We start from the raw sequence: 26,367 nt of genomic DNA on the forward strand, positions 1-26,367 counted from the left end.
GTCGTCTCGTATGCACGACGAAAGGTTAAGGAATGGTCTTATTCTAGGGCGGAACCTTTCATTTTTTTTTTGTGAAAATATCTATCGCAAGGGAAGTTAAAGAAAACTGCCATAATTATTAACATAATGACTATATTTTGTATACCACATAGCTTTTATAAAATAAGTTAACATAGCTTTACAGGTTGCTTTACTTAGATACGGTAAACTATAATTAGTACACAGATACATATCGAAAACAACAAAATGAATACATAATTTACAGTCTGTCAGTCTGTCAGAGAGTGAAGAAAACTGATTATTGTCGAATTACATTTTTCTGCCATTGCAATACCAAATATAATCGTCGAGATTGGTTGATGAACAGTGTTGCCGGCCAACAGGAGACAGGACCTCAGTTAAATTCTTTAGTTTCTTGACAGGCAGGCTATATTATATTTGCTAGTTGTACGAGGCTCTTCAACATTTAACACCAGAAATCAGCACTATTCAATGCTTCGTTTTAATATGAAAGAAGTTCCATATTTCATATTTTTAATATTAATATGTTTTTGTGTATCAATTATTGTAAATAAAATTATTAAACGCACAATTTTTAGACTTAATGCTTAACCATTATCTAACAGTCAACCTTTGTGTTCTTCTTCATTGCGTGTCGATAGCAAATCTACAACGATATATTGCTAAATATTATTCTTGCCAGAGCACGAGCCACTTCGATTGCTTCATCGGAAGCTGCCATCAACCCAGCCCGAGTACAGGTGTGTGGACACTCGGGACAGGCGAGGAGATGAGCCATCGATTGTGGGGAGAATCCACAATCGCACATGTTAAGAAGAGCCTGGTCAAGCATACCCCACCAAGCCAGGTTATCCTTTGTGTTATTCAGAGAACTTAAAAAAAATAAATATATTTTTCTCACAGTGTCTTCATAAATATGTGTGTCACGATTTTAGTTTTAAGAATGTGCTTAATTTTTTTTTTTTGAAGAGGAGACTTTCGATGGATCACGGGAAAGCGGTGGATGAGATGAGACTGGCATGGCACGCACAGGACCGGAGGAAGTGGCGCGAAAAATATATTATTTTTTATATTAATTTTTAATTTAGTTTGTAGTAGTTTGTCTATGGTACCCACGGAAGACCAGCGTCGCGGCCTTGGCATTAAACTGAGCGGGAACAAATTTAGTTAGGTATGTGTAACATTGCAATTTATAATACTGAATTTGTTGTGACTAAATTAATTGTTTTTATTTTTTTTTCTTTCTAAAAACAGGCCTATCAACCCACTGCAATGTATAGGCCTGTTTGGTTACTAAAAATAATGACTTAATTCTTCAAATTAAAATCGTTACATAAGTTTATCTATATTAGTATCAATCATAGTCATTTATTCATAATTTTAATTATTCACTATGCTTACCTTTAACTATTATCTATTTAATATGCATATTTTTACATCTTTAAGTATAAATACATTATTTCATATTTTTATTATATAAACTATAGTAGGACCCATAATTAAGGATCCACGTAGCTAAATAAAGACATACACAAAAATAAATAGGTTATCTTTCACTATAAATAATAATAATAAATTATTTAAAAGGATTAAAAAAACAAAACAAAATACGTGAATTTAATTTTACATGATCAATGTTATATTTTATTCACATTAAAGTATTTTTATTACCTGATATCTGAAATGTTATTTGAAGGTCAACGTCACTCTGCACAGACCATTTAGCTCGGTTACGTCCACGGAATAATAAACCTGTGTTTATTTTCCCGTGGTTACGTTACAATCGTTATTGGCATTTAAGAAAATATAGGTATTGCATTTAAAAATATGTTAATGTCGTCATCATTTCAAAAAAGTAGATATCCGATTTGACTCGTAAAGAATTACCTATGAGTGAAAAATTTTTTAACCTTAGCCCTAACTATAATGTTTGGCAAATAGGTAGGTATATACTATGGGTTCAGCCCATTGAAAATCATCAGTTTTTTTCTAGCAGATGAAAGTTGCCAACAACATCGGAGTCGAGGGGTTTTGTAAGTTTTAATTTATATTTATTAGTAAATATATAATTGCACATAAGCCCAGACTAGACAAAATTAAAATATATAAAAAAAAATATACCTAAGTACATACAATTTGTGACGATATAATGGAAATTATAGAAGTATAAATAGGTATTACGAATAAGTCTTATAAATTAACAATAAAAATGCAACTTAAATTTATTTCGTTACAATTCTTCTTCTTCATATACATCTATGAATCTACCTCAATAATACTGTCAGGGTCAGGAGATGTTTGTATATTTAGATTGTTCCGCCAAAAACACTAATTGTGGCGCCATTCCACTTAAATTCATTGTCATTGTAGGTTTTCTGTCAAATTATTTGTGTATTATTGATATCTCTTTCATATTACTTACAATTTACGAAAAAGACGATATATTTATAAGTAGAAGGTGAGCAATGAACAAAAATATTTAAAAATAAAACAGTAGTAGGTAATGTCGCGACACCTAGCGTTTTTGACTGCAAAAATATTTTTCTACCAATTTTATAATTATGTCAAAACTATGTTACTATACAATACTTAACTATATTTGGCCTGCGTCAGTTCATATTCAAAATAACTACTTAGGTACATTACAGTTCCTAAAAATGAAATGAAATAAATATTATATAGCGATAAAAAGCAAAAAAACAATCTAGTCGAAAGTATAGCAGCGGCGGTGGGCGGGAAATCATCTAATTTGATCAGGTATAAACGTACATATTTTCCTTTATACCTAATCAGTGTAAACAATATTTTATTTTATATATGTATATGTACAATATTGGTGTTATTGTTATATATATAGTATAGGTCTTTAAATATGTTTAAATTTATTGATTTTTAATTTAGCCTCATTATAAATTAAACAGTCTAGACAATTATTGTGTAAACAAATAACAAATTAATAAACTTTAAACATAAGTTCACAAATTTGAAAAATGTTTTTATTTTTTAATAAATTCAATTAAAAAAATAATTTACTTTCATACTACATACGGCCTAAACATATCGTTCGGTCTGCCATCTTGTCCCATGACCACCATCCCGCGTCTGTTTTCCAAATTCGAATTGAAATTTGCCGCCGCGATAGCTCTCTCTCTTTCTAGCGCAATAATTCTGTCCCTGTCTAGCATCGCCGCCGGTTTGACAGCGGTCAAATCTGCCGCCATTTGCTGAGCTTTTTCCGGTTCAGGCAAAGGAATCTCTTTCGCTTTAGGTTTATCATCGTTTTGGTGTGACGAGTGAGATTCCTTGCCTTTAGAGTCTTGCTGGGCCTTTTTTGATCGCTTCCACTTCATTCTTCGGTTTTGGAACCATATTTTTACCTGTTGGCAAAGAAAAAAATCTTCATTAAAATACATCAAATTAGCAAAATTTTCTTATTATTATGCTAAGTCTGGATATATCAGTTATACGCTTAACCATAAAGAAAATTGAGATGACAAGATATCATGGATTACTACCAAATCCATGCAACATATATATATATAATGCAGTCTGTCAAGCATGGAATTAATTAGGTAAGAAGTACTTATTAAATCTATGCTGTCAAGTATGTGAAGAAAATAAATGCGGGCGCTGTGTCCTGTTATCTGGCAACACCGGGTATTTATCAACCAATCTTGACCATTCTATTTGGTATTGCAATGTCAAAAAAACGTAGGTAGTTCGTTAAAAATCCGTTTTCTTCTTTCTCTCGACAGACTGTAGCTTACTCTTTTCTAAGAGTAATACACACGCATTTTATTAAAAAATTATAATTGACTTTAATATTTGATGAAAAATATCGTGTTACTATTTTCCGGGCAGACTATAAAAGGCGCTTTCTCCCGTTATGACAGCTAACAAAAACTGATTCACTCCAGCACTAGCGCCGAGATAAATGTTCCCCCGTGTCCCATAACGCCTCCCCTGTAATCTTGTCATTTGTAAGCGCAAATCCGCCACTTCCCTTACTTGGTGTGTTACACTCAGTTCTACCTGAGTAGCCCCACTTTAAATTTAGCTATAAATTTTTCTTTGCTCCATTTTTAACCTTGACGACGACTTGAGGAGAGTTTAACGTGTGTGTATGTCTGTCCGTGGCGTGTGGCGTCGTGGCAGCTAAACGGCTTCCTTTACTGTTTCCACGAGAAAAGGTACATTGTGGAGGGAAGTCGCTTAGGACGTGTCACTTGTTCATTTTTTATTATAGATGCGCATAATAAGTCGTAGGCGACTGTCTGCCATAAGACATGTTTTCTCGTGGAACATCACATTTTATTCAGATCCGTTCGGTAGATTTAATGTGATACGCGTACAAATATACATATATAAATAATAAAAACTGTCACGTTGTGTCAGATTCAGGGGACAATTAATAAGTAGTTCCCGAAGGAAGAAACTCTTCCCGCCATTGTTAGACGTGACAAGTGCCGCCATTTCGTAAATGTCATCGTTGTAGGTTATGCTGGTGTTTTTTTGGCGGCAACTGTGTTTTTTGAGGGCGTGATTTGTCATATCATGTTTGTCTTTGTGTCATGTGTAAACGCGTTTTCTTTGTAGAAATATTTTAGAGATTAATGTATTGAATTTAAATTGACATAATGGGTCAATGAACCCCATTATTCATCATATTAAGTGGCATCAGTAAGAGCCTGTGCATTGTCCAGTCGCGCTCCGTTGACGTCCGTCGACGTATCATCCCTGACTGTCAGACCATTGTCGCGCATATCATCCTTGACGAAATCAAGCCAGAATTTCTGCGTGACAACAACTTACAGAAAATTTTAAACTATAGTTTTAAATTTATTTACTTTTACTAAAGGTTTTTATGTTATTAGGAACGAATGTATTCACAGTTCGTGTCAATTTAGAATAAGTTTTTTATAATAATGTCATATTTGACACAAGCTTTAATTGTTGTCAGAGAGATCATAAAATAATGTGTGACAAAAAAACATGTCTGTGTAGAAAATCTTTGAGGACTTCCAAGTCTGGAGCCGTCCCTGGGTGCACCATCAGGTTATGTTTAACATAATAACGCATCCAAACTAAACGTGTGTACAAAATTTCAGCTCAATCGGTTTAAGATATCTGCTTCAAAATTGAGTTGCAAGATTCCACTCGAAGACATAGGGACATAAATTGCACGTTAAATAAAAGCTAAAAGTACCTGTGTCTCAGTGAGCATCAAGCTGGTAGCCACCTCAAATCTCTTCGGTCTGGAGAGGTACTTGTTCATACGGAACTGTTTCTCAAGCTCCAACAGCTGTTGGGAGGTGAACGCGGTGCGCGGGCGCCGTGTCTTACCGAGGAGCGCGTGAGGGGCACCTGTGGACAAAGGCGAAATAGTTTTTAATCTAGTTGATCGCAAGAACCTATAGCAAGAGGCTTTACTACAAGAGGTTCCGTTGCGCTGATCGGGTGATGTGTGACAATCGTTGTATTTTTCATTTCGAAAAATGCGTATCGGAAACACACGAGAAGAAACGTGACGAAAGATCTGATAAATCTTTAATACCGAATCGTGTGTAGTTGTATGGGAATGCTCTATCACATTTGGACACGCTAAATAGCTCATTGTTTTTAATTTTCTTTTGTCTTTGCTTTGAATTGCCCAGAAAATAATGTTATTTTTCGTGGCCAGTGTTAAATGTTTGAACACATTTCATCCAGATAGGTATTTGACATTACTGCGCATAGAAAAAATAATAAATTATTTAAGTTACTCATATTATTTTTATTTATAATAAAAATTAAATACATAGCGTAATTATAATTATTATTATATCGCATTCAAAGATGAGCACACAAGAATTTTCATTCATAGGGCAATACATGAAAATTTAAGACGTTAATACGACGTATTTTAAGACGTAGGTTATGATGTAATAGCGGCTATACATTACCGTCGAACAGTTTGCCAAACTGGCGGATTCAGGGTTCTTTGCTTGTTTTTCTATTGTGGTAAATAAATGCTCTAATTCAAACTGCTCAATGTTCGTTCATTCGCGTGCATCTGTCCGAGATCGGCGATTGTGTGTGTGCGTGTGTATAAATCGAGGATATTTACAGACCACACATTATAATTACATGTGAAAGTAAGTACCAAAATAAAACAAAATCGATCCAAAATGGCCATTAGGACAACATCGAAAAGTCACGTACAGTAAACAAAAGATTCTTTGGTTATTGATTTTCGATTCTGGTACTTAAGCACGGCTGTTTGATTTTGTGCGTGCATGCTTTTTAATGTATTTTTAAATATTGTACGAACGGTAGAAGCGACATCGCTTGCTTCATGAAATGCCCGTTTAAAGAACAAATTGTCCTCTGGAATGATGAATCGATGGTATCATAATTTATGTTTACTCGAAAATAATAAGAAAATCTCTATCAAAAAATATTATCAAAGTGTTATTATTAATTTGTTTAATTGATAAAACCAAAAAGCAACAGATGTTAATTGTTTATCAAAACAAACCACACATAAAACTGCCAATCAGAATAACACCTTCCCCTTCGCTTAACAGAAAAAAAAAAAACATTCGGCGGGAAGACCTGTCATCGTGACGTATCGCGGGTCTTTTATAGTGAGCACTTATCAGAGGGTCTTTTATGGTGTGCACTTCGATTAATGTTATACAGCCAATTTGCTGATTGGTGTAATTGAAAGGAAAATAGTTACAGCCCCTATTTTGTACTTATTTATGCGTAATTGAATTATTTTTATGATTTTATAAATTTAGAGTGGGCTGTTATTATTATTTCATTAGTTAACAATACGTTAGGTAGGTTTGTTAGACACTATAACTACATGTATATAATAAGTAAGTTTGAAACTTAATTCGTTTAAACATGTGGAAAGAAGTTACAAAATATATTTTTTTGCATTTCGCATTCAGTTTTAAATTAAATTCGTATAGTACATAATATAGTACACAATAATATTAGAACTTCTCAATACCAGGCATTTTTTTAGTGTCATATGTTTCTTAATTGTCTATGTTTTAAAAAATGTTCGAATATGCACCGGTATTGCCAGTACGAAAGTTATATTTGTGCTAAAACCTATGTAACTTAGGTAATCCATCACTGAAAACGCTAATCCACATCGCCATTATCAAACCAATTCACTGAATCTAATCTGAAACGCCGAAAAGCCGGGACTAAGCCAATAAAAATGATAATTATCAATTAGAGCGGCATGTGGCTGTGTTTGCACAACGATACAGCGACACATCTGTCAGTTGGGGTGGAGCGCACTAATGCTATTCATTTGCAGCTCTTAATGTGATGCGTGTAAATAATATAAACGAAATTGGCAACACTCAACGCCGATTATAACATGGAATGTAAAAATTTATATTTTCGTGTGGCCACTAGAATAACATGACTCTTTTCTTGGCAGTGGGGTAAAAAAATAATCAAAAAATTGCACATAATTTAGACATAAAACTGAACCGTTCAACTGTTTAAAAAAAAAACTTTTGTATTAGGAATCCACATGCTACTGCTTGTTATGTATATCCAATGGTTGTCGGAGAAAAAAAAAATGGTAGGTTTTGAATTTGGAATCATAGAAAATAAATAAATACTGGCCGGCAGGTCCCAGATTACCCCGTCGGCGGCATTTTAAATCTTGGAATGGGTGGAACGTAGCTCTATTTACACTTGTCCATAACAATATCTGTCTATACCAAATACCTATGTAGGTACAAAAGTGTAAGACTATGTTTACACCCTTCTAAAACGGCATTACTCAGTAAAACCTAAAATTTATTACAAAATTCCACAACAAGTTAAAGATCAGAATTTAAATTTATTTAAAAAGCACCTCGGGTCCTTGCCGATTGATAAATGTTATTATAATTAGAACGATTTTTTAATGATAGACTCAGATAAATATTTAATTAAGTAGATTAAGTTACTTTTATTTATTCGATTTTGTTTTGTGGGACGATAGCATGCTCTGCATTTAAATGTGCACACCCGTGGACGGTGAAACATGTAGGATTAAGATTTTCTTTTAACACCACATTGTGAAAAAATGTAAACTCGTGTTTTTGCAAATAAATAAACTTTGTCTTTATCATTCGGTAATAGTTAAAAATTAAATAAGAAGTTGACGTGTATTGATTTATAAAAAGAAAATTCTACAAGAAAGACGACAAGAATTGATGTAGTCATTGAGAAATACATAGTTTATCTCTCACAAAATTGGCAACATATGACAAATCGGACACTTGAACACTTTATGATGAAAGTGTTAAGAAATAACATCAATAAACCTAAAATCGTACTATATTTCAAATATGATAAATTCCTATGACGATGACGAAAGATAAAATGCATTGTTATTTTTTTTTTTCATCGTAATAATTTGATATTTCGTCTCACTTCCAGTAACGAATACATGAAAAGTATACTAAAAGAATGATAAGATTGCTCCAAATGTTGTGAAATCATGACTAAAAAAGTTTTTTTTCTCATACAGATGATATAGAATGAGTGAGAGGTGATAATTTGAAATGAAGAAAATATTTGTATTTTTGTTTGTGATGAAATTAATACTACATAGAAGAATCGTTCAGATAAAATTTGTTGAATGTAAATATCCTGTGTAATGACTGTTATGTGCCAAAAAAAATGAAAAAAAATTAATATATCATACAGTTAAGAAAGAAATGCTATATTTGGCATAAAAAAAATAATTTAGGATTATATACATCACATATTGACGTCAAAAAATTACTTAAACTAAGTCAACTGCCGGCTTCCAAAGCGCAGGTGAAGAAGAAGCGGCGCAACAAACTTCACCGCAGCCTTTTCTCCAAGGACGTCAATTAATAAATATAGGTCTGATACATATACGAATGTTATATAAATTTACAGTACCTACAATAGGTAATGTCTACAAGATAATTCCTTGTAAATTTCTTATTAAAAAAACATTTCGCTAACATCTATGTGATGGATAAACCATAGGCAATCATAGTTAACTTTTAGCCACAGGCTCCGTCTGCATCAATTGTTCACGGTTACAGTTGTTTTTTTCATTGTAAACACACATTTTTTACAAGAAGGCTGGTTGTGTTACTAGTTAGGAATACAATTTTCTAGGATTTCTTTCGGGATAACCACCAAGTGGTACCAAAATATGTGGAGACCAGGCAAGCCAGATGGCGAGAAGATTTAGGAAGGTTCCCAAAAACAGTAAAACTATGGACACAAACAAAACACAATCTTTTTCTGATTGGCCCGGGTCTTGGATGTTTATCTATACATATAATGTATTTGTTATAAAATATAGTATCGTTGTGTTAGTATCCCATAACACAAGTCTCGAACTTACTTTGGGGCTAGCTCAATCTGTGTGACTTTTCCTTAATATATTTATTTCATATTTACAATGGAAAGAAAGGAAACAATATGGGAAAAAAAAGAAGAGAGGCATTTTCCAATGGGACATTTGTTGGCTCTAAATAAACTAGTTGTTCAACGCGAAATTAGACCTCACGAATACACAAAATTTTTGATGAGTTTTTACAAAATTGTGAGTTATTCAAAAACGACTTAACTTTTAATGCCTCACGAACTTAAAAATAAATTCTATACATACCTTTTAAATTTCATCAAAATCAGACCAACGGTTCGAAAGTTATCGTTACAAACATACATACAAACATGTAAAAAAAAAAAATATTTTTTGCCTCAAGTTGACTTGGTCAATAAATGAAACAGAGCATCACGCGAGACGATGTCGTTGCACGGTATTGCCAACCGAAATAAATAAGTCAGACGTTTCTCCCCTCCGACTTCCGGTATAATTAACGACATATTTCTTACAAACTTCCCAGGGATCCGATTTCCCGCCGAACATCCCGGCGGGAAATCGGAAAATCGATGTTATTGTAATCTCCGAAAAAATTATGAATGAATGAATATTTAAGTTAACCGTATGGCCATTCAGTCAGATATAAATTGCTGTTGTGTCTTCTATCTAGCTGTGTACGTTGTTATTCAACCTCGGTGGCGCAGTGGTAAGGTTCTTGCCACTGAACCGTCGGGTCATGATGGAAAATGATCTTTTTCTTATTGGCCCGGGTCTTGGATGTTTATCTATATACTCGTATGTATTTGTTATAGTATATTGTATCGTTGAGTTAGTATCCCATAACACAAGTCTCGAACTTACTTTGGGGTTAGCTCAATCTGTGTGATTTGTCCCAATATATTTATTATTTATTATTCATTTACATTATTAACATAATATTGATAACAATCCAGAAGAAAATGAATAGCTAAAATATTGCATGTTGATTTTTATCAAGTTAAACGTGTAAAATTTTGAATTTTGTGAAAATAATAGTTATATTTTGAAATAAGAGAAGACAAAGGCTTGCTTCGGATTATATATTAGATGTACTATTGACGTATTCTTCTTCTTCTTGATCTTATCCCACTCATGTGGGGTCGGCACAGAATGTAAGTTCCTTCCATTTTGTTCAGTCATTTGCCATATCCATTAATACTCCTTTCCTGTTCATACTATCCTTGACGCACTCCATCCATTTCTTCTTAGGTCTTCCTCTATTCCTGGAACCCTTTACTTCCATCTTTAATGCCCTTTGAGTGACGTGATTTTCATCTGTTCTTAATATATGCCCGCACCAGCCTAACCTATAACTATGTAATTTCTCATTAACTGGTGCTACTTTCATACTTCCTCTTACATACTCATTACTATTAGTACTATGAAAGAAAGAAAACATTTATTTGCCAAAAACATGAGTACAAATAGACAAAATTGATGTCAAAATGAATTAGACCTACACGTTTTACCGAATATAGGTATGCAAATATAAATAAATACAGAGGAGCATGCTATCCACTACAAATCCAAAACAAAAAAAGAATTATAATGTATACTAGCCCTAAATTCTATCCGAGTCTATCATTAAAGAAATCATTTAAAGTATAATAACATTTATCAGTTAATAAAGACTTGAGGTGCTTTTTAAATAGATTTAACTATTGACGTATTATTTGATTTTATTGTTGGAAATTCTTCTATTGACAGATTTAATTAGATAAGTTATTAAAATACAATTTTATAAACATGGAATTTCATAAAGATTAATGAAATTCAATGTTTACAAACTTGTATTATGACAACACTCTAAATGCAAGTAAGTAGGAATATAATTTATCTGTCCGTCTGTGTAATAACATTGTGTGGGGCGAAATTGAATTACTTGATTGCCGTCTTGCGCTCAGCGGAGCGCGTGACGTCATTGTCGTCGATACCGTCCCGCCGCGTGATGTCCTAAATCAATATTTAGTTGGCGACTCAGTGAAAATAAATGAGATCAGAATTACATTGTATTGTTGGCTACAAAATATCGCCTAAATCGGACAAATGACGACGCGAATGCATGAATAGTTCAGTTGCAAAGTATGCAAAATATCGCCTAAATCGGACAGATGACAACGCGAACGCATGTATAGTTCAGTTTGTATGAGTGCTTTTATTTACCGCAGTGAAAACCCAGCAATGTACGCCGAATTGGTTCGACGAATTGGGGGCTTACCATCGTCTCTTAATACGATCCAGTTCAGGACCTAAACTGCATCTGAATCGCAAATTCGTAACATCAAGTTGAATGTTAATTATTAATATTAATGCGATTCGTTTCAGATCTAGATCTAAATAATACAATAAAAGTTTATTTGTTAGACAAATTTAAAAAACCCCGACTTTCAATATCCATTTGGCTACAACTTTTGAACGGCTGTAAGAATCACCGCATACAATTTAGCTATCAAATAAAAAACCGCATATAAATCGGTTCACCCGTTGATGAGCTGTGGTGCCACGAACACACAGACAGACAGACACACATAGCGGTCCTTTTCGGGCAGGTGGTTAAAAATTTAACCGCGCAGCATTTGAATCGTTCCGTAAAAGTTAGTGGTAGGCCTGGTGCTGGTCCGGGATAGTGGATCGGGTATCACATACCCTCCTGCCATGATAGGGACCAACACTGTTTAAACGAGTTTCTTTTGGGATTTCTCCGCAGCAGTGGTCGTTCCGTAATGTCAGCAATTGATTTCGTTTCGACTTTGATAAATAGGTACAACTGTTTATTAGTTTTGCTTTGCGCTTTATATATTCGCTAGAATATATTTGAGATGCCTTGAAGAGCGCCGTGGTCATGAATGCGACGAAACCATTTAAATCAAATCAAATCATTTATTTAGAAATTAGACCTTGACAGGCACTTTTTATATTAAATAGTCATTTCTTACAAGCTACAAACTACTGGCATTTCGGAACGATGCTGCTGAGAAGATATGCCGAAAGAAACTAATTTGAACAGTGTTAGTCCCTATCATGCCAGAAGGGCTTACCATTATTGTTTCTTACACTTAATTCTTCTTCACATTAATATAATAATATTGTAACTCATTTAGTGAATTGATTTATTAAATCCAACTCCTGTATAACAATTAAAATCAACACGAAACTTACAAATTATTCAACAAATAATTCATTTTTATCAATAGCAACCTGTTCTATTGTCCATTTGACCCCATTCGCACCCCAGTTTAGACGTATAAACAAACAAATTAACGAACAACACAGCCCCTATTTTAATCCACCCCGTCGTTTCACTAATAACACCAATAAATAAGAAATAAAATCATCCCCTAAATTTTAACAATGCAATTTAATTGTTATTACAATGGTATAAGGTTTATTTTTTATTTTTAAACGTTGCGTCAACATTTGATCCCAATGTTATAGTTATAGTTATAATTATTTATAAACATGAATTAAGTATGGTGCTTTACAATTTACAAATATGCCAATTTAATATCAAACTAGTTTTTAGGTTTTGGTGAATTTTTTTGTCAACCAGTACTTGTGCAGGCTGCCTCATGATGCGTGTGGTGGTCTATGAAAACTATTATACATGAGTCAGATTGCTATACAAACTATACACGTGTAGGATACGAACCTGAGACCTTTCCATTATAAGATCAAAATCAAATTATTTAATCAGAAATTAGACCTTCACAGGCACTTTTCACGTCATTTTCTAAGCTACCTTTCGGCCGCGACTTCGCCCGCGCTTTTTACGTCATTACGCTCACAAATTATTATTGTCTATATCTCGGGTTCTAAGCAACGTATCATAATGAAACCTATACCCTATTTTCAGTTAGACCATTCGCTATATAGCTGTGAAAATCACATCAAATTCCAAACAGAGATTTTACGTTATGCGCGAACAAATATAGACCCACTTACAGTTTTATTATATACTAGATGTTGCCCGGGGCTTCGCTCCCGTGGGTATTTTGAGATATTATAGCAATCTTGGATAACGTACCTTTCTAATAGTAAAAGAATTTTTGAAATCGGTTCGGTAGTTTCGGAGATTACCCGCCTCAAACATACAAACTCACAGCTTTACCTCTTTATAATAATAGTATAGAGTAAAGATATAGATTATATCATATTTATCATTGCTATAAACTACTGCGCTTTCCAAGGCGTGTAATAATGCAGAAGACAATGCAATGGAAAGTTGACCTTGGGCTCCGATGCTTAACGGACGTGGAAGCAACCGGGAAAACGGTCAAATGATAAAGACAGCACTACCAAAGAGAGTGAAAATCGTTAATTGTCAACATAGATGTTGGAAACGATTATAATTCCCGCCAAAATCGATATAATCCCCACACCACCAATTTTCCCCAAAACTGAACATATTTTTGACATGTACACGCGTTACCCTCCGGTCAGGATTACGTTAACCACAAGGGGTTGGATTACAAGGTACCAGTATGACACCGCTTGATTGTATGGTTAGAAATTTTTAGTTTACTTTTAAGCAGACAGTCTATTATCTGAGTGTTTTCCCGTTTCTTCCTCAGCCTTTCAGTCAGCGGTTTCGCAACGAAAGCTAGCAGTGATATAAACAACGCGTAACGCTTGACGACCGCTGTAGCCATTAGGGTCATCATGCCCGACTGCTACACTGGAGGTCCCGGGTTCGAATCCCCTATCTACCATTTTCGGCTTTATATACCATTGACCTTGTATACCTACTCGTGCCACATGAGTTTGTATACCAATCTGACTCATGTATAGTAGTTTTCATCGACGCCCACTTGCTTCCGGTGAAGGAAAACGTACGATAATCAAATGATTATCAACTTGTGTGTGGATAAACCACTCCATTAATTAGTGCCAAAAAAGTATTTATGTGTGTTTCTTGCCACGTAATGATCACGGCTATGAAGAGAGATATATATAATCTGTATTGAAGCCCATATTGGAATATAGGTATGTAAATAAATAATAAATAAATAAATATATTAGGACAAATCACACAGATTGAGCTGGCCCCAAAGTAAGTTCGAGACTTGTGTTATGGGATACTGACTCAACGATACTATATTTTATAACAAATACATATATAGATAAACATCCAAGACCCGGGCCAATCAGAAAAAGATCATTTTCCATCATGACCCGACCGGGGATCGAACCAGGGACCTCTCGGTTCAGAGGCAAGCACTTTACCACTGCGCCACCGAGGTCGTCAATGTAAACATAACGTAATAATGTAACATTTTATGACATTTATAAGACAACTATTATTGTAGTCAAGATATCATTGCATTCCGCAAAATTTGTGCCCGCGCAGTAAACCGTAGGAGTTTCCTAGTCGCATATTATACCTAATGCATCGTCATCTCCTTGGACACATGCCGACGCGAATGCGCGAACATTGCGTACTTGCGAATGTTTTATTTACCGCAATAAAAAACCAGCAATGTATATCGAATCCGCTAAAGTTTGGCGAACTGTTCGTCGACAGAGTGGAGTCGGCATCTTTACATAGTATAAAACAAAGTCGCTAAATTCCGTCTGTCCCTATGTATGCTTAGATCTTAAAAACTACGCAACGGATTTGCGATTTTTTTAAATAGATAGTGTGATTCAACGGGAATGTAGTTATATACATTGCATCCGTGCGAAGCCTGGGCACGCTAGTTAACATAAATACAATATTTCAGTTCATTTGGTTGGAGATATATGCTTCATGTTGTAAGATTCCAAATTTTTATTATAACATGTAAAATCGAATTACTTGGGATGTTATTCGCTCTGGTATTTTTTCCTGTGAACTGAACTTTAAATATTAAATAAATAAAACTCCAAAAGTGCGAAGGTTAACGGAACTACAAAATCAGAGAAAAAATGAAACAAAACAATTGATCACAAAAAAAAAAAAAACAAAATTAGCGGGAGATTATACTTTTTTATTTTACATGACATTTATATTTTTTTAAACTATATATATTTTTTTAATTTATTTGCAGCCAATATATTTGAATAACTAAGTCGCCTTAGTATTAGTAGTTTTATTACTATTTAAATTAAAAACTTATACAACCCAAGCCAAAATTAGGGCTAAAAACCACCATTTTAAGGTCCCTAAAAACATTATATTTTAATCAGTACCTCTTAATTTGTCCCTTAATCAACTAGTCCCGAGCAATGAACATTGATTGTAGGGTACCTCACTGGAAAGCGTAAAACTGCCCCTTTTATGTTAGCACCCCGATAGGGAGGCGAACATGTCGGTAACTAATTAAATTTATATTTAAAAAATGGTATGCCCTTCTGGCATGATAGGGACCAACATTATGTTTAAACAAGTTTCTTTCGGCGTTTCTTCTCAGCAGTGATCGTTCCGAAATGCTAGTAGTTTGTAGCTTTGGCGAATAGAGAAGAAGCCGGTTGGCTAGCCTATGTCACTCTTCAGCTATCTCCACGCAAAAAATTACATAAGAAGTGATTTTAGTGTGTTCCGTTTTGACGTGAAAAGATAAAATAAATTTCGGGTGTACACTTTCAAATGGTATAAAAAATAAATTTATCGATAAAAAGCGGCACTTCCCACATCGATAACCAGCTACAACACTATCCTGCGTGGATCTAATTTGGCTGGCTCCCTTGTTTGCAAACAACTGACGGTAATTGGCTCAGCTCCCGGGGGCAGGGGGCGGGCCGTCTTAATTGTCAGAAATTAGAGATTATTTATAGCCAGAGCGAACTTTTTCTTATCTTTGCGTGTTTTTAGTCTTGGAGCCCGTGGTCCGCGTGAAAAATATTCGGTTGAGGTTTAACAATCATAGAATTCTGGCAATAAAAATACATTTGAAAATTTCAAAACGAATTGTGTTGATTATTGATAAACTTTACATTTTCAAATCGAGATGGTTTATCAGGTGTAAACTAAACCACGTCGCGATCTAAAAATGTGCCCGATTCTCGCGCAATCGCAGTCGTAGTCATCAATTTTCCGTATTATTTTCTGATTTATTGATAAAAATCCTTGGGTCTACCACCCCATAATTGTCAATGGGGCATTATATTCCTCGCATATGGCACTAAAGGCACCTGTTATAGCCATTTAGTTTATAGCTAGGGTGCGATTCCATTCAAACTTGTAGCAAATTGTGGCAATTATGGGATTTGAATACGTTTGTGTCATACGTGTAAAGTGGACATAATTTTAAATTATCGAAAGGAAATCTTAAAGTCGTCGCGGCAAAACTCGTAATAATGATAAATATATTTTACTAGCTTTTGCCCGCGGCTTCGCCCGCGTAAATTTCCCACGGGAAGTGTTATTTTCCGGGACGAAACGTACATGTATGCAAATTTTCACGTAGATCGGTCAAGTAAATAGACCCTGAAGAGGTAAAAAATAAACAAACTTATCTTCACACTCGTATTCTCCATGGCTGAGGGTCGTGCTCATTACGTGGAATGAAACACACATAACGACTTTCTTGGCACTTTTAATGGAGTAGTTTACCATTGCCTTCTCATTTCACACACAAGTTGATAATCAACCAGTGTGCAGGTTTCCTCACGATGTTTTCCTTCAACAAGAAGCAAGTGGTGGACGATGAAAACTACTATATATTAGTCAGATTGGTACACAAACACATGTGGCACGAGTAGGATTCGAACCTGGGACCTTTCGGTTCACAGGCGGGCGTCTTAACCATTACACCACCACCGCTTCATAAACTTACTAGCGCATTTATAATATTAGTTAGGGTTAGAATTTATTTAATAACTAAATACAAATTAATATGACTGACTGACTCTCCTCTTTAAGAGGGGTCGTGGTAGAACAAGGAAGCGATGGAGCGATGATCTTCGAAGCTTTATGAAGAAACGGTTGGATTTGGCAATGCATAGAACCGAGAGATCTGTGCCCAGCACTATGGGTCGGAATTTAAGAAGCTTAATTAAAAAAATGCCAGTCTTACTAAGGATGCCGAAGCAGGAATATGGATCCTGGGCTTCGACGCTCATCGTGGTGAAGAACCAGCAAAACTAAGGTTTTTTTTTGCTATGAAGCGAAATAGTCGCTATGCGCACAGCCAAAATTCACACGAAACACAACGCGCTAGTGTGCCTGAGTTTCAACATACAGTTTTTAACTGAAATCCGTCTGCATTTGAGCGGGAAGGGAATGGAATCGCTTCAAGTGGGGGGCGGATAGTGTCCATATTGTACATAGTAAGTACTCTTTATTACACTATGCCGTTAATCGTGAAATTAGCCAAGAAGTAAGAGCTTAAAACACAGATATAGCGAAAATGTGAAAAATCGGATTTCCCATGTAATACATGATTTCCCAATAATAATATCTAAATTATCGAGATAAACTCATCGATCAATATGTCTCAAGTGTATGATTGATCGTGTCGTTATCATTCGGAAACTGACATATATTTGTAAGATTTTTAATGTTTTATATTGATGTTACTGTAAACGATTTGGAATATATGTGATAAGTTATTTTATTTATCAAATTTATGTGTAGAAAAAGGTAATTCTACTGAGATAAAACTTCTGTGTATATATGTGCACGTATAAGAATTTAAAAATTTAGATATATCTGTCTTATCTGAGCGATCCCAGTTTCTTCCGTCGTCATTGAGCGTCGAAGCTCAAGGTTTTTCATCAGATTTTTTCAGCTGCAATTTTGCACGGTTATGGAATTTTTAGACCTAAGTTTTAAAAATTACTAAATCATAAAATTAATCTTAACAGATTTCAGCTTTTTAAATACTACTTATGAAAAACGTGTTTTTTTTTTTTTTTAGTTTTAGTTATGATTATCATATTCATAGTTTAATTTGATTTTATTTTTAAATTTCAACATTATCGGTAAAACAGCTCATCAAAACAATACGCGTCGGTAAAACAATACAGCATCTGTCAGCAGTGTTCTGTGTACAAATAAGTAGGCAAGGACGCTCAGCGGCTGAAGAAGAAACCTGGAAAAAGTTCAGATGCCAGAGAAGGCAGTACAGCATCAGCAAAAGTGAAATTCTAACCTCCAAGCTCCGGTATTCTGTGATAAAACATGCCGGTCCGCGCCAACCACTCCAGCTGCATGTGATGAAGCACCCTGTCTCCTGGGTGGTGGAACGCGGACGGCATAGGAGCCCCGGGGGGTAGTGGCTGCGATAACTGAGGGTAGTTGAACAGCGCTGCTGATTGGGCGGCCACAAGGGCCGGGTTTTGAGGTAATAGCCCTGGTTTCGGGATTATACCTGGGAGAAAAGACATAACATATCACAACTACCGTTTTATTGAGGAATCCTCTTAAACTATCGCTGGTTGATTTAATCAGATCTTTAGATCTCTAGCTTCATGGAACGACACTCTCCTCCGACATGTCTAATATATCTCTCATAATCATCCATGAAAAAATATGTCTATACTTCTATACTATTATTATAAAGAGGTAAGCGTTTGTGAGTTTGTATGTTTGAGGCGGGTAATCTTCGAAACTACTGAACCGATTTCAAAAATCCCTTCACCATTAGAAAGGTACATTATCTAAGATTGTTTCAGGCTATGTTTTATCTCAAAACTCCCACGGGAGCGAAGCCCCGGGCGACATCTAGTAATATTATAAATATGTGTATTTTTTCTTCACATCGGAGTGGAGATAGTTATAGTTGTGACATAGCATTTTTTTTCAGCAAAATCTAGGTTAGGTTTAAAGATCTTTATAAGAAATATGTCACTTAAAATAAGATAAACAACTAATTAAAAATAATTACATGCCTAAATTAAATATTAAGAATGTAACATTGTACACAAATGTATCAAATGTATTCCTACAAGTTCTCAGCTCATTTGTTATACATATAGTTGTACCCACTCAAAAGTTTTTGTTTTTTTTTTGTCATTCTCTCATCCCCGTTTCATTCGGGACTGTGAAGACCGCGGTCAGTTTAAAAATCAAAAAAATTCATAACATTCGGCTGCGATTTCACATTTTAAAATGTATAACCTCTGTTTGACGAGACGGTTAATTAGCTATTAAAATCAATCATTTAATGAAATACTACATACCAGGTCTGTAACTCTCAAACTCTTCATTTCCACCTTCGACCCCGGGTGATATAGGCGGACTGTAGCTACCAGATCGGTTTCCATCTTCAGAAACAGGACTTCCGCTCCTTGGACTGCTTTGTCCGGATTTTGGACTATCCGTCTCGGCCCTATGATCAAAATTATCACTTTCCTGAAACTTATTGATCGTGTTTTGTTCAATTTGCGCATCGTAATTCTCGTTCTGATAACGTATGTAATTCTTGTTTTGTATCAACGTCAAATATTTATTTGCCATATCACCTTCTGGCTCTATGTGGCGCGACAATAGTGCGTCGATGCAAAATGATTTTTTCTGTTGGTTTATGATAGTTTTCTCGTCGCCGCTTCGATAGTATTTATTTTTTGGGCTGTTCGAGCGACTTCGGTCTAAATCCTGGTCTATTTCAAGGGGTCTGTCTGTCTCGCTCGAGTCTCGACGGTACATTGTGTGTGTAAGGATTTGTGAAGACATTTTCACATGTCAGACCTGGAAAAAAAAACAGATTTGAATGCTCGTGTTACGGTTTGTATACTAATTTATCCCATGTGAAGTAGAAGTATTGTTATGGCTTCCATAAGTAAATATGGTTTTTAAAGTTGATGGAAAAAATCTGTAGGAAAAAAATAAAGGAGAAGTTACAAGAAAAATCTCTCTGATTCATGCGTGTAAGGTGGAATGCCGGACTGTTGCGTCGTGAAGCCCAGCTTAAAAAATAACCTTAAAATTTTGATTGTTAATTGATTTATATGTTTTTTACCACGTGATCCACAATAAAGATGATTTGAATTTATTTTTTGATGATTTGGCTCTTACACCGACCGGCCGACTTGAATTAACCTTGGCAAAATTAATTTTAAAACTATAGGTTCTTGATAGCCGATTTTTTCTATTATGCTATTTCCACCGATTTACCTCCCTATACTACAAGAGCGCTGGATTATTAAAATCAAAAAGATATTTAACCAGCTTTTAGCGCACGACTTCGCCCGCGTTAATTTTCCACGATGAAAGGTATCCTTTGTCCTTATCCATATTTCGAACTTTCAAGTAGATTGGTTGACTAGATAGAGCGTGAAGCGGTAACAAACATACTACCGCATTTAAATATTAGTTGGGATACTGATATACAGTACTCATGTATGAGTCTCAGTTGCACCAATTTTTTTTATTTCTGAAGACCTCGGTGGCGCTGTGGAAAAAGTGCTTGCCCCTGAACCGAGAGGTCCCGGGTTCGATCCCCTGTCGGGTCATGATGGAAAATGATTCTATTATATTCTGATTGGCCCGGGTCTTGGATGTTTATCTATATATGTATTTGTTATGTAATACTTATAGTATCGTTGAGTTAGTGTCCCGTAATATAAGTCTCGAACTTACTTTGGTGCTAGCTCAATCTGTGTGATTTGTCCTGATATATTTATTTATTTATATTTAATTTTGACGTCAACTTTAACCGCCGCTTTAAGTTTGCAATTTTATTCAATCACCGCGCATGCGCAGGTTAAAGTTAAGGCACTCCTAGCACACTAACGCCATCTCACATTTCTATTAATTTCTTTTATTTTGAACGAAAAAAAAAACATTTGCACAGATTTTCACAGTCACAGTTGACAAGATCGAAAACTGTGGCCATTAAATATGACCACATTGTATAATTCGTTGCTTAGTTTTAAAGATCTAAGTATACTTAGGGACAGACAGCGGGAAGCGACTAATAATACTTTCTACAAAAATCTTTACGTATTGTGACATCATATGTTTACAATATTATATTAATTTTCGCTAAGTAATTAACAAAAACGTGAGGTGGCGAGAAATTGAATGACGCAACTGGAGCTTAAGTTAATTACAGAGATTATTATTTCAAAACCAAAGCAAACAATGATGGCCATTGAAGCCATTATGTTCTATCTCGCCACGCGCCAAACGGTTGCCGATAACAGTTTATTAAATGTTGATTAACTGATAATGCGTTCATAATAATGATTACTGGTTTTATTAAGTTTAGATTGTACGCTGTGCTACCACAAAATAGGGTATGTAGTTGGGTTCTCTAGAGTGTTTCGACCGCTGCGCCCGCGCTGTCATTGTGATCCGTTTATTTTCTTGAGGTAGGAATCATTTCCAAAATGAATCCTTTTCTTAAGGTAAGAATCATTTCCAAAATATTATAAATGCGAAAGTTTGTGGGGATGTATGTTTGTTACTCTTTGAGGGAAAAACTAATGGACGAATTGTTATGAAATTTGGTACACGGGTAGAATATAACCTGGAATAACACATATGGTACCTTGATTACAGACAACGGTCTGTAATCAAATCTTGCAAGTTATATTTCTCATACTTGCAGTTGACCTGCAGTGTTGAAATTTCCCACATCGCTTCAGTTTCCATGACAATGCATTTATTATGATGAGCACGACCAGAATGCGCACCCCGGATCGGCTTCAAACGAGGAATTCTCAACCATTTACAGCACGGATATGGGATTTTTGTCACGCGATAAATGCCTCAAGATCTCTCTGACAACAATAAAAACTTGTGGCAAAACATGACATTTTTGTAAAAAAAACTTGTTATTTGGATAGTAAAAAATATTGTTTAGACCGTAGTGGAGACAAAATTGTTGGAAAGCGAAAGGACCCTGGACTCCGACGATCAACGGCTGTGAGGCAACCGGGAAAATCATAAGAGAGAGACAGAGAGAGAGTAAATAAAGCAAATAAATAAAAAAAAAAACGTTCAAAAATGTTATTCGGGTAAATTCGTAAAACTCACCGCTGTATCGGTGCCTAAATCAATAATATTCCGTTATATTTGCACTAGATTCGGAAATTCACAAAACGCGGAACGATATTTTCAGTCCGAGACGCAATGGAGGGTGCTATTAATTAGAGTAGATGACTTTTTATTTTGGTGACTATTTGAAGGCTCCTATATATTATTATAAGAAACACTAGTGAAAAAAATACGCACCGCTTTCGAATATATGACAAAAATTAAATCACACATTTTGCATACATGTAGTTTAAAATATATGAAGAAAGACATAGGACAGGTATCTTTCATCCCGGAAAAATCACTGTTCCCGTGGGGAATTCACGGCAATAACTGGTGATATAGGTTATTCACAGATTAATATAAAAATTGTTCCCGATCTGTTCCACGGAAAATAATAATAATATAATAATAGCAACTTCAAATTTTGTCTCAATATGCTCCATGATTGTTCCCACACTGCTGCAGCCCAGTTTTATTGAAAATTAAAAAAATAATTCATAAATTAATTCTCAAACTACTCCATCAGTTTGATAAACTCATACTTTTTTCAATGTCCTCGACGGCGCAGTGGTAAAGTTCTTGCCACTAAACTGAGAGGTCCCGATTTCGATCCCCGGTCGGATCATGATGGAAAATGATCTTTTTCTGATTGGCCCGAGTCTTGGATGTTTATCTATATATGTATTCGTTATAAAATATAGTATCGTTGAGTTAGTATCCCATAACACAAGTCTCGAACTTACTTTGGGGCGAGCTCAATCTGTGTGATTTGTTTTCAGCATTCGATCACAATCGCCATGTGTTTACGTATACTTTTTGAGCATGTACCTGCTTTATCGAGTTATATTACTGAGAATATATAATACTTATGGTTGTATATCTCAAGCTGTAAACATAAATAGATAGACAGATCATTTATTCCATAGAACATGGTGTTACAGAGTTGTTAAAAGGGTAAGGGTACAGCATATTCTGCCTATTGGGCGTACGAATATTAAGTTAACACAAACATGAGACATTTATATTAGCGTACGTATCATCTGCTTTATATATAGTTACATTACATAGAATTACATTACATACGTTTACATAATAGTAGTAGTATTTTGTAGCTTTGGTAAACATAATTTAATTTAGAATATTGACGTGAGTGAAGTGCATGTGAAGGCCTAATTTCTGAATGAATGATTTGATTTTGATTTAATGGCCTAAATGTTTTAAATAGATTTTTTAGATGCAAATTCTTACTAATGTTATAAATTAGCTTTTGCTCGCGGCTTTACCTGCATTTTTGTTTTATCCGCTAATAACTTAATATTGTCAAGATCTCCGGTTCTAAGCAACGTATCGTGATGAAAATTATACCAGATTTCAAGTTAGAATATATTCTATACAGCTGTGGAAACCGCATCAAATTTCATATAGTAGTTTTTGTGTGATGCGCGAACAAACTATCTGTAGATAGACAAATAGTATTATAAAAAATGCAAAAGTCTGCCTGTCTGTTTTCACGGCTAAACCGCTGGACCGATTTTGATGAAATTTGGTATACGTATAATGAAGAACCCCCGTTCAAACAAAGGATACTTTTTACCAAAAACCAACCCCTAATTACTATAACGGGGGTGAAACTTTGTATGAAAATAATGTCGATTACGCGTTAGCAGAGAATTTTACGGGAGCCTAGGCGCTCCGCTGCATCGCCGAACAGTTCGCCGAACTTTGGCGAATTCGGTATACATTGCAGGTTTTTCATTGCGGTAAATAAAAGAACTCATACTAACTACGCAATGTTCACCTATTCGCGTCGGCGTGTGTCCGAGGTCGGCGACAGTGTGGAGCTGGCATTAAATAAGTATAATATTCGTTAATGGTTACTTAATAATTCTTAAAAGTAGTACTTTTATAGAAACATAGAGATTGCCAATGCGTGGTTCCCGCCCTACAATGGCACTACAAATGAAGATTAAGAGTTGACGTCAGACCAGTGGCCGGTTGTAAAGTCACGGCGAAAATCTCAATAGAAGTTTAAAGTTTAGTTTAGTTAGTTTTGTAAACTGATCACGCTTCACGGCGTCACAGCTCCGAATGCAGCCGGGAACACGAGAAGATAAACAGTAAGGGAGATTAAATAATATTTTCTAAGATTTGAATATTCGACGCGTTTATGTCTTTTATATGACAATCAAACTTTTTAAACTTAAATGCGTTTTGATATTTTGATCTATTTGAATTGGTTTTTATTACATAGAATAAATACCAAAAACAAAACTTTTTTTGGAATTTACAAATCATAATATGTTATGTAGTTCTTTTTCCTATAAGTATAGAATGGTGATTTGATTAAGTATCCTTAATCATAAAAACAATGTATTATTGGTAATTAAAATAAAAAAAAATATAAATACCGAAGTAAAGCTGAATAAAAAAACCCACCTTGACCACGAAAAAAATAAAAAACCAAAAAAACAAAAAAGGAATACAACTGTCACTCCACAAAAAAAAGTTAAATTACACGCACTGGCCGCAAGAAAAGAAAAACCGTTTGAATTTGGAACACGTTCCTAAAATCCGCGCGTATGAAATAGGTGGTCGGTGTCAACTGAATTATATCACTGTTCTTATTCCATTATCGTCCCATATTGTAGGATATGTGGGCGTAACGCCCGTTTTAGTTAGATCCCTCACTGTCAACCATTCTTACAGAGCTCACGGCTCATATTACACTGGTTTATGATTATAACTCCACCCTATTGTTACTGTCTCCCTCTTTTTGTTGTCTATCTCGTTTCTTCTTCAATTTGCGTTCAAATTTTCTTGGTTGGAACCGCAATAGATTTGTTAGTTGTTTATGAAATTAAATGTGTTATTTTCAAGAAGATTTTTCACTGAAGTTTTCTTTATAAATTCTGTTTTTTTTTTTTTTACTGGACTGCGCCGGAGAGTTTCGCTTTGTGAAAATATGATTTGTGTTTGTTAGTTTTTGAACGAGTTCGGTACTAATATTATAAATGTGTTTGTGAGGATGTAAGTATGTTCGTTACTCTTTCACGCAAAATCTGCAAGGTTTGTTATGAAAAATTTGGTACACAGAATATAATCTGAAATAATACTTAGGGTACTTTATATTTCGAAATTACCACGGGAGCGAATGCCCGGGGCGCAGCTATATATTTTAAATGCGAAAGTTTGTGAGGATGTATGTATGTTTGTTACCGTTTCACGCAAAAACTACCGGACGGATTGTTATGAAATTTGGTACGCGGGTAGAATATAACCTGGAATAACACATAGGGTACATAAAAATAATACATACTCAGCTAGTATATAAAAAAATATTATAGGTTTTATTTTAATTTAGATATTTTACAACTAAAAGAAATTAAAACTAATAAAAACAAATTATATAAAAAAAAGAATTTTTAGTATTTATTTATATAATTACTTAAAATTCTTTTTTTTACATTAAAATTTAATTAAAATTCTTATTTACAAAAATGCCTGTCCCTGCAATTCGTTACCTTGAGTTAGCGTGCCCAGAAGGCTGACAGCATTGCCATATATGGATAATTTTACATTAAAAATCGTTATTAATTTTAAAAAAATCAACAAGCGATGGCAATCTGAAACTACTTCTCAACCTATGGCAAAACTTAACACATTATTCAACTAAATCGCTACAATGGAGACTATTTGCCAAATCTAGCTGAATAAAATCTAATTTGTGATCGTCCCCCTCCATAACCTAATTTTACGAAGAAATCCGCGCTTAAAACTACGTTTGTCGCCATTTTGTAAACAAGAACCATGTAATTGACAATGGAGATTACAACGGAGATAGGTACTTTTTTTTAAATCTTTTTATTTTGGGGCTTTTTGTCTTTGAACCATTTCTGTGTAGATCTATAAAGGTATAATATATGGGAATGATGAAAATATGCTTTTTATTAATAAAAAAAGTTTAAACTTTTAATGTTTTGTATCTTTCTGTCAGACATACAAAACATGTTTTAGTTAAAAGGATGGTTAAATT

At 34.8% G+C, this 26,367-nt stretch overlaps 1 protein-coding gene across 2 annotated transcripts; it reads right to left on the reverse strand.

Moving 5' to 3' along the window:
- Window positions 1-121: 121 nt before the first annotated feature.
- On the reverse strand, window positions 122-24,948 carry exex (extra-extra). Of its 2 annotated transcripts, XR_008406027.1 has the most exons (6): window positions 24,771-24,948; window positions 19,532-20,039; window positions 18,502-18,720; window positions 5,228-5,385; window positions 1,693-3,398; window positions 122-893 (listed from the first exon to the last, which is right to left on the reverse strand). XR_008406027.1 is itself a non-coding variant. In XM_053765587.1 (5 exons), exons 2-5 carry the CDS (start codon window positions 20,022-20,024, stop codon window positions 3,057-3,059), a joined length of 1,212 nt encoding a protein of 403 aa, XP_053621562.1. In that variant the 5' UTR covers window positions 20,025-20,039; window positions 24,771-24,948; the 3' UTR covers window positions 122-3,056. The 2 variants fall into 2 exon arrangements, 1 of the variants encoding a protein (XP_053621562.1); XM_053765587.1 differs by having other exon boundaries at window positions 122-3,398.
- Between the last annotated feature and the right edge of the window lie 1,419 nt (window positions 24,949-26,367).

This window comes from Plodia interpunctella, chromosome 27 (assembly GCF_027563975.2).
Source record: "Plodia interpunctella isolate USDA-ARS_2022_Savannah chromosome 27, ilPloInte3.2, whole genome shotgun sequence".
Taxonomy (NCBI): Eukaryota; Metazoa; Arthropoda; class Insecta; order Lepidoptera; family Pyralidae; genus Plodia; species Plodia interpunctella.

Excerpts from the sequence above, each read along its gene's own strand:
- exex (XM_053765587.1), bottom strand. The coding sequence starts at position 20,024 with ATGTCTTCACAAATCCTTACACACACAATGTACCGTCGAGACTCGAGC. Across the intron at positions 18,721-19,531 it reads GTTTGAGAGTTACAGACCTG|GTATAATCCCGAAACCAGGG; the intron begins GTATGTAGTATT and ends CTTTTCTCCCAG. Across the intron at positions 3,399-5,227 it reads TGATGCTCACTGAGACACAG|GTAAAAATATGGTTCCAAAA; the intron begins GTACTTTTAGCT and ends CTTTGCCAACAG.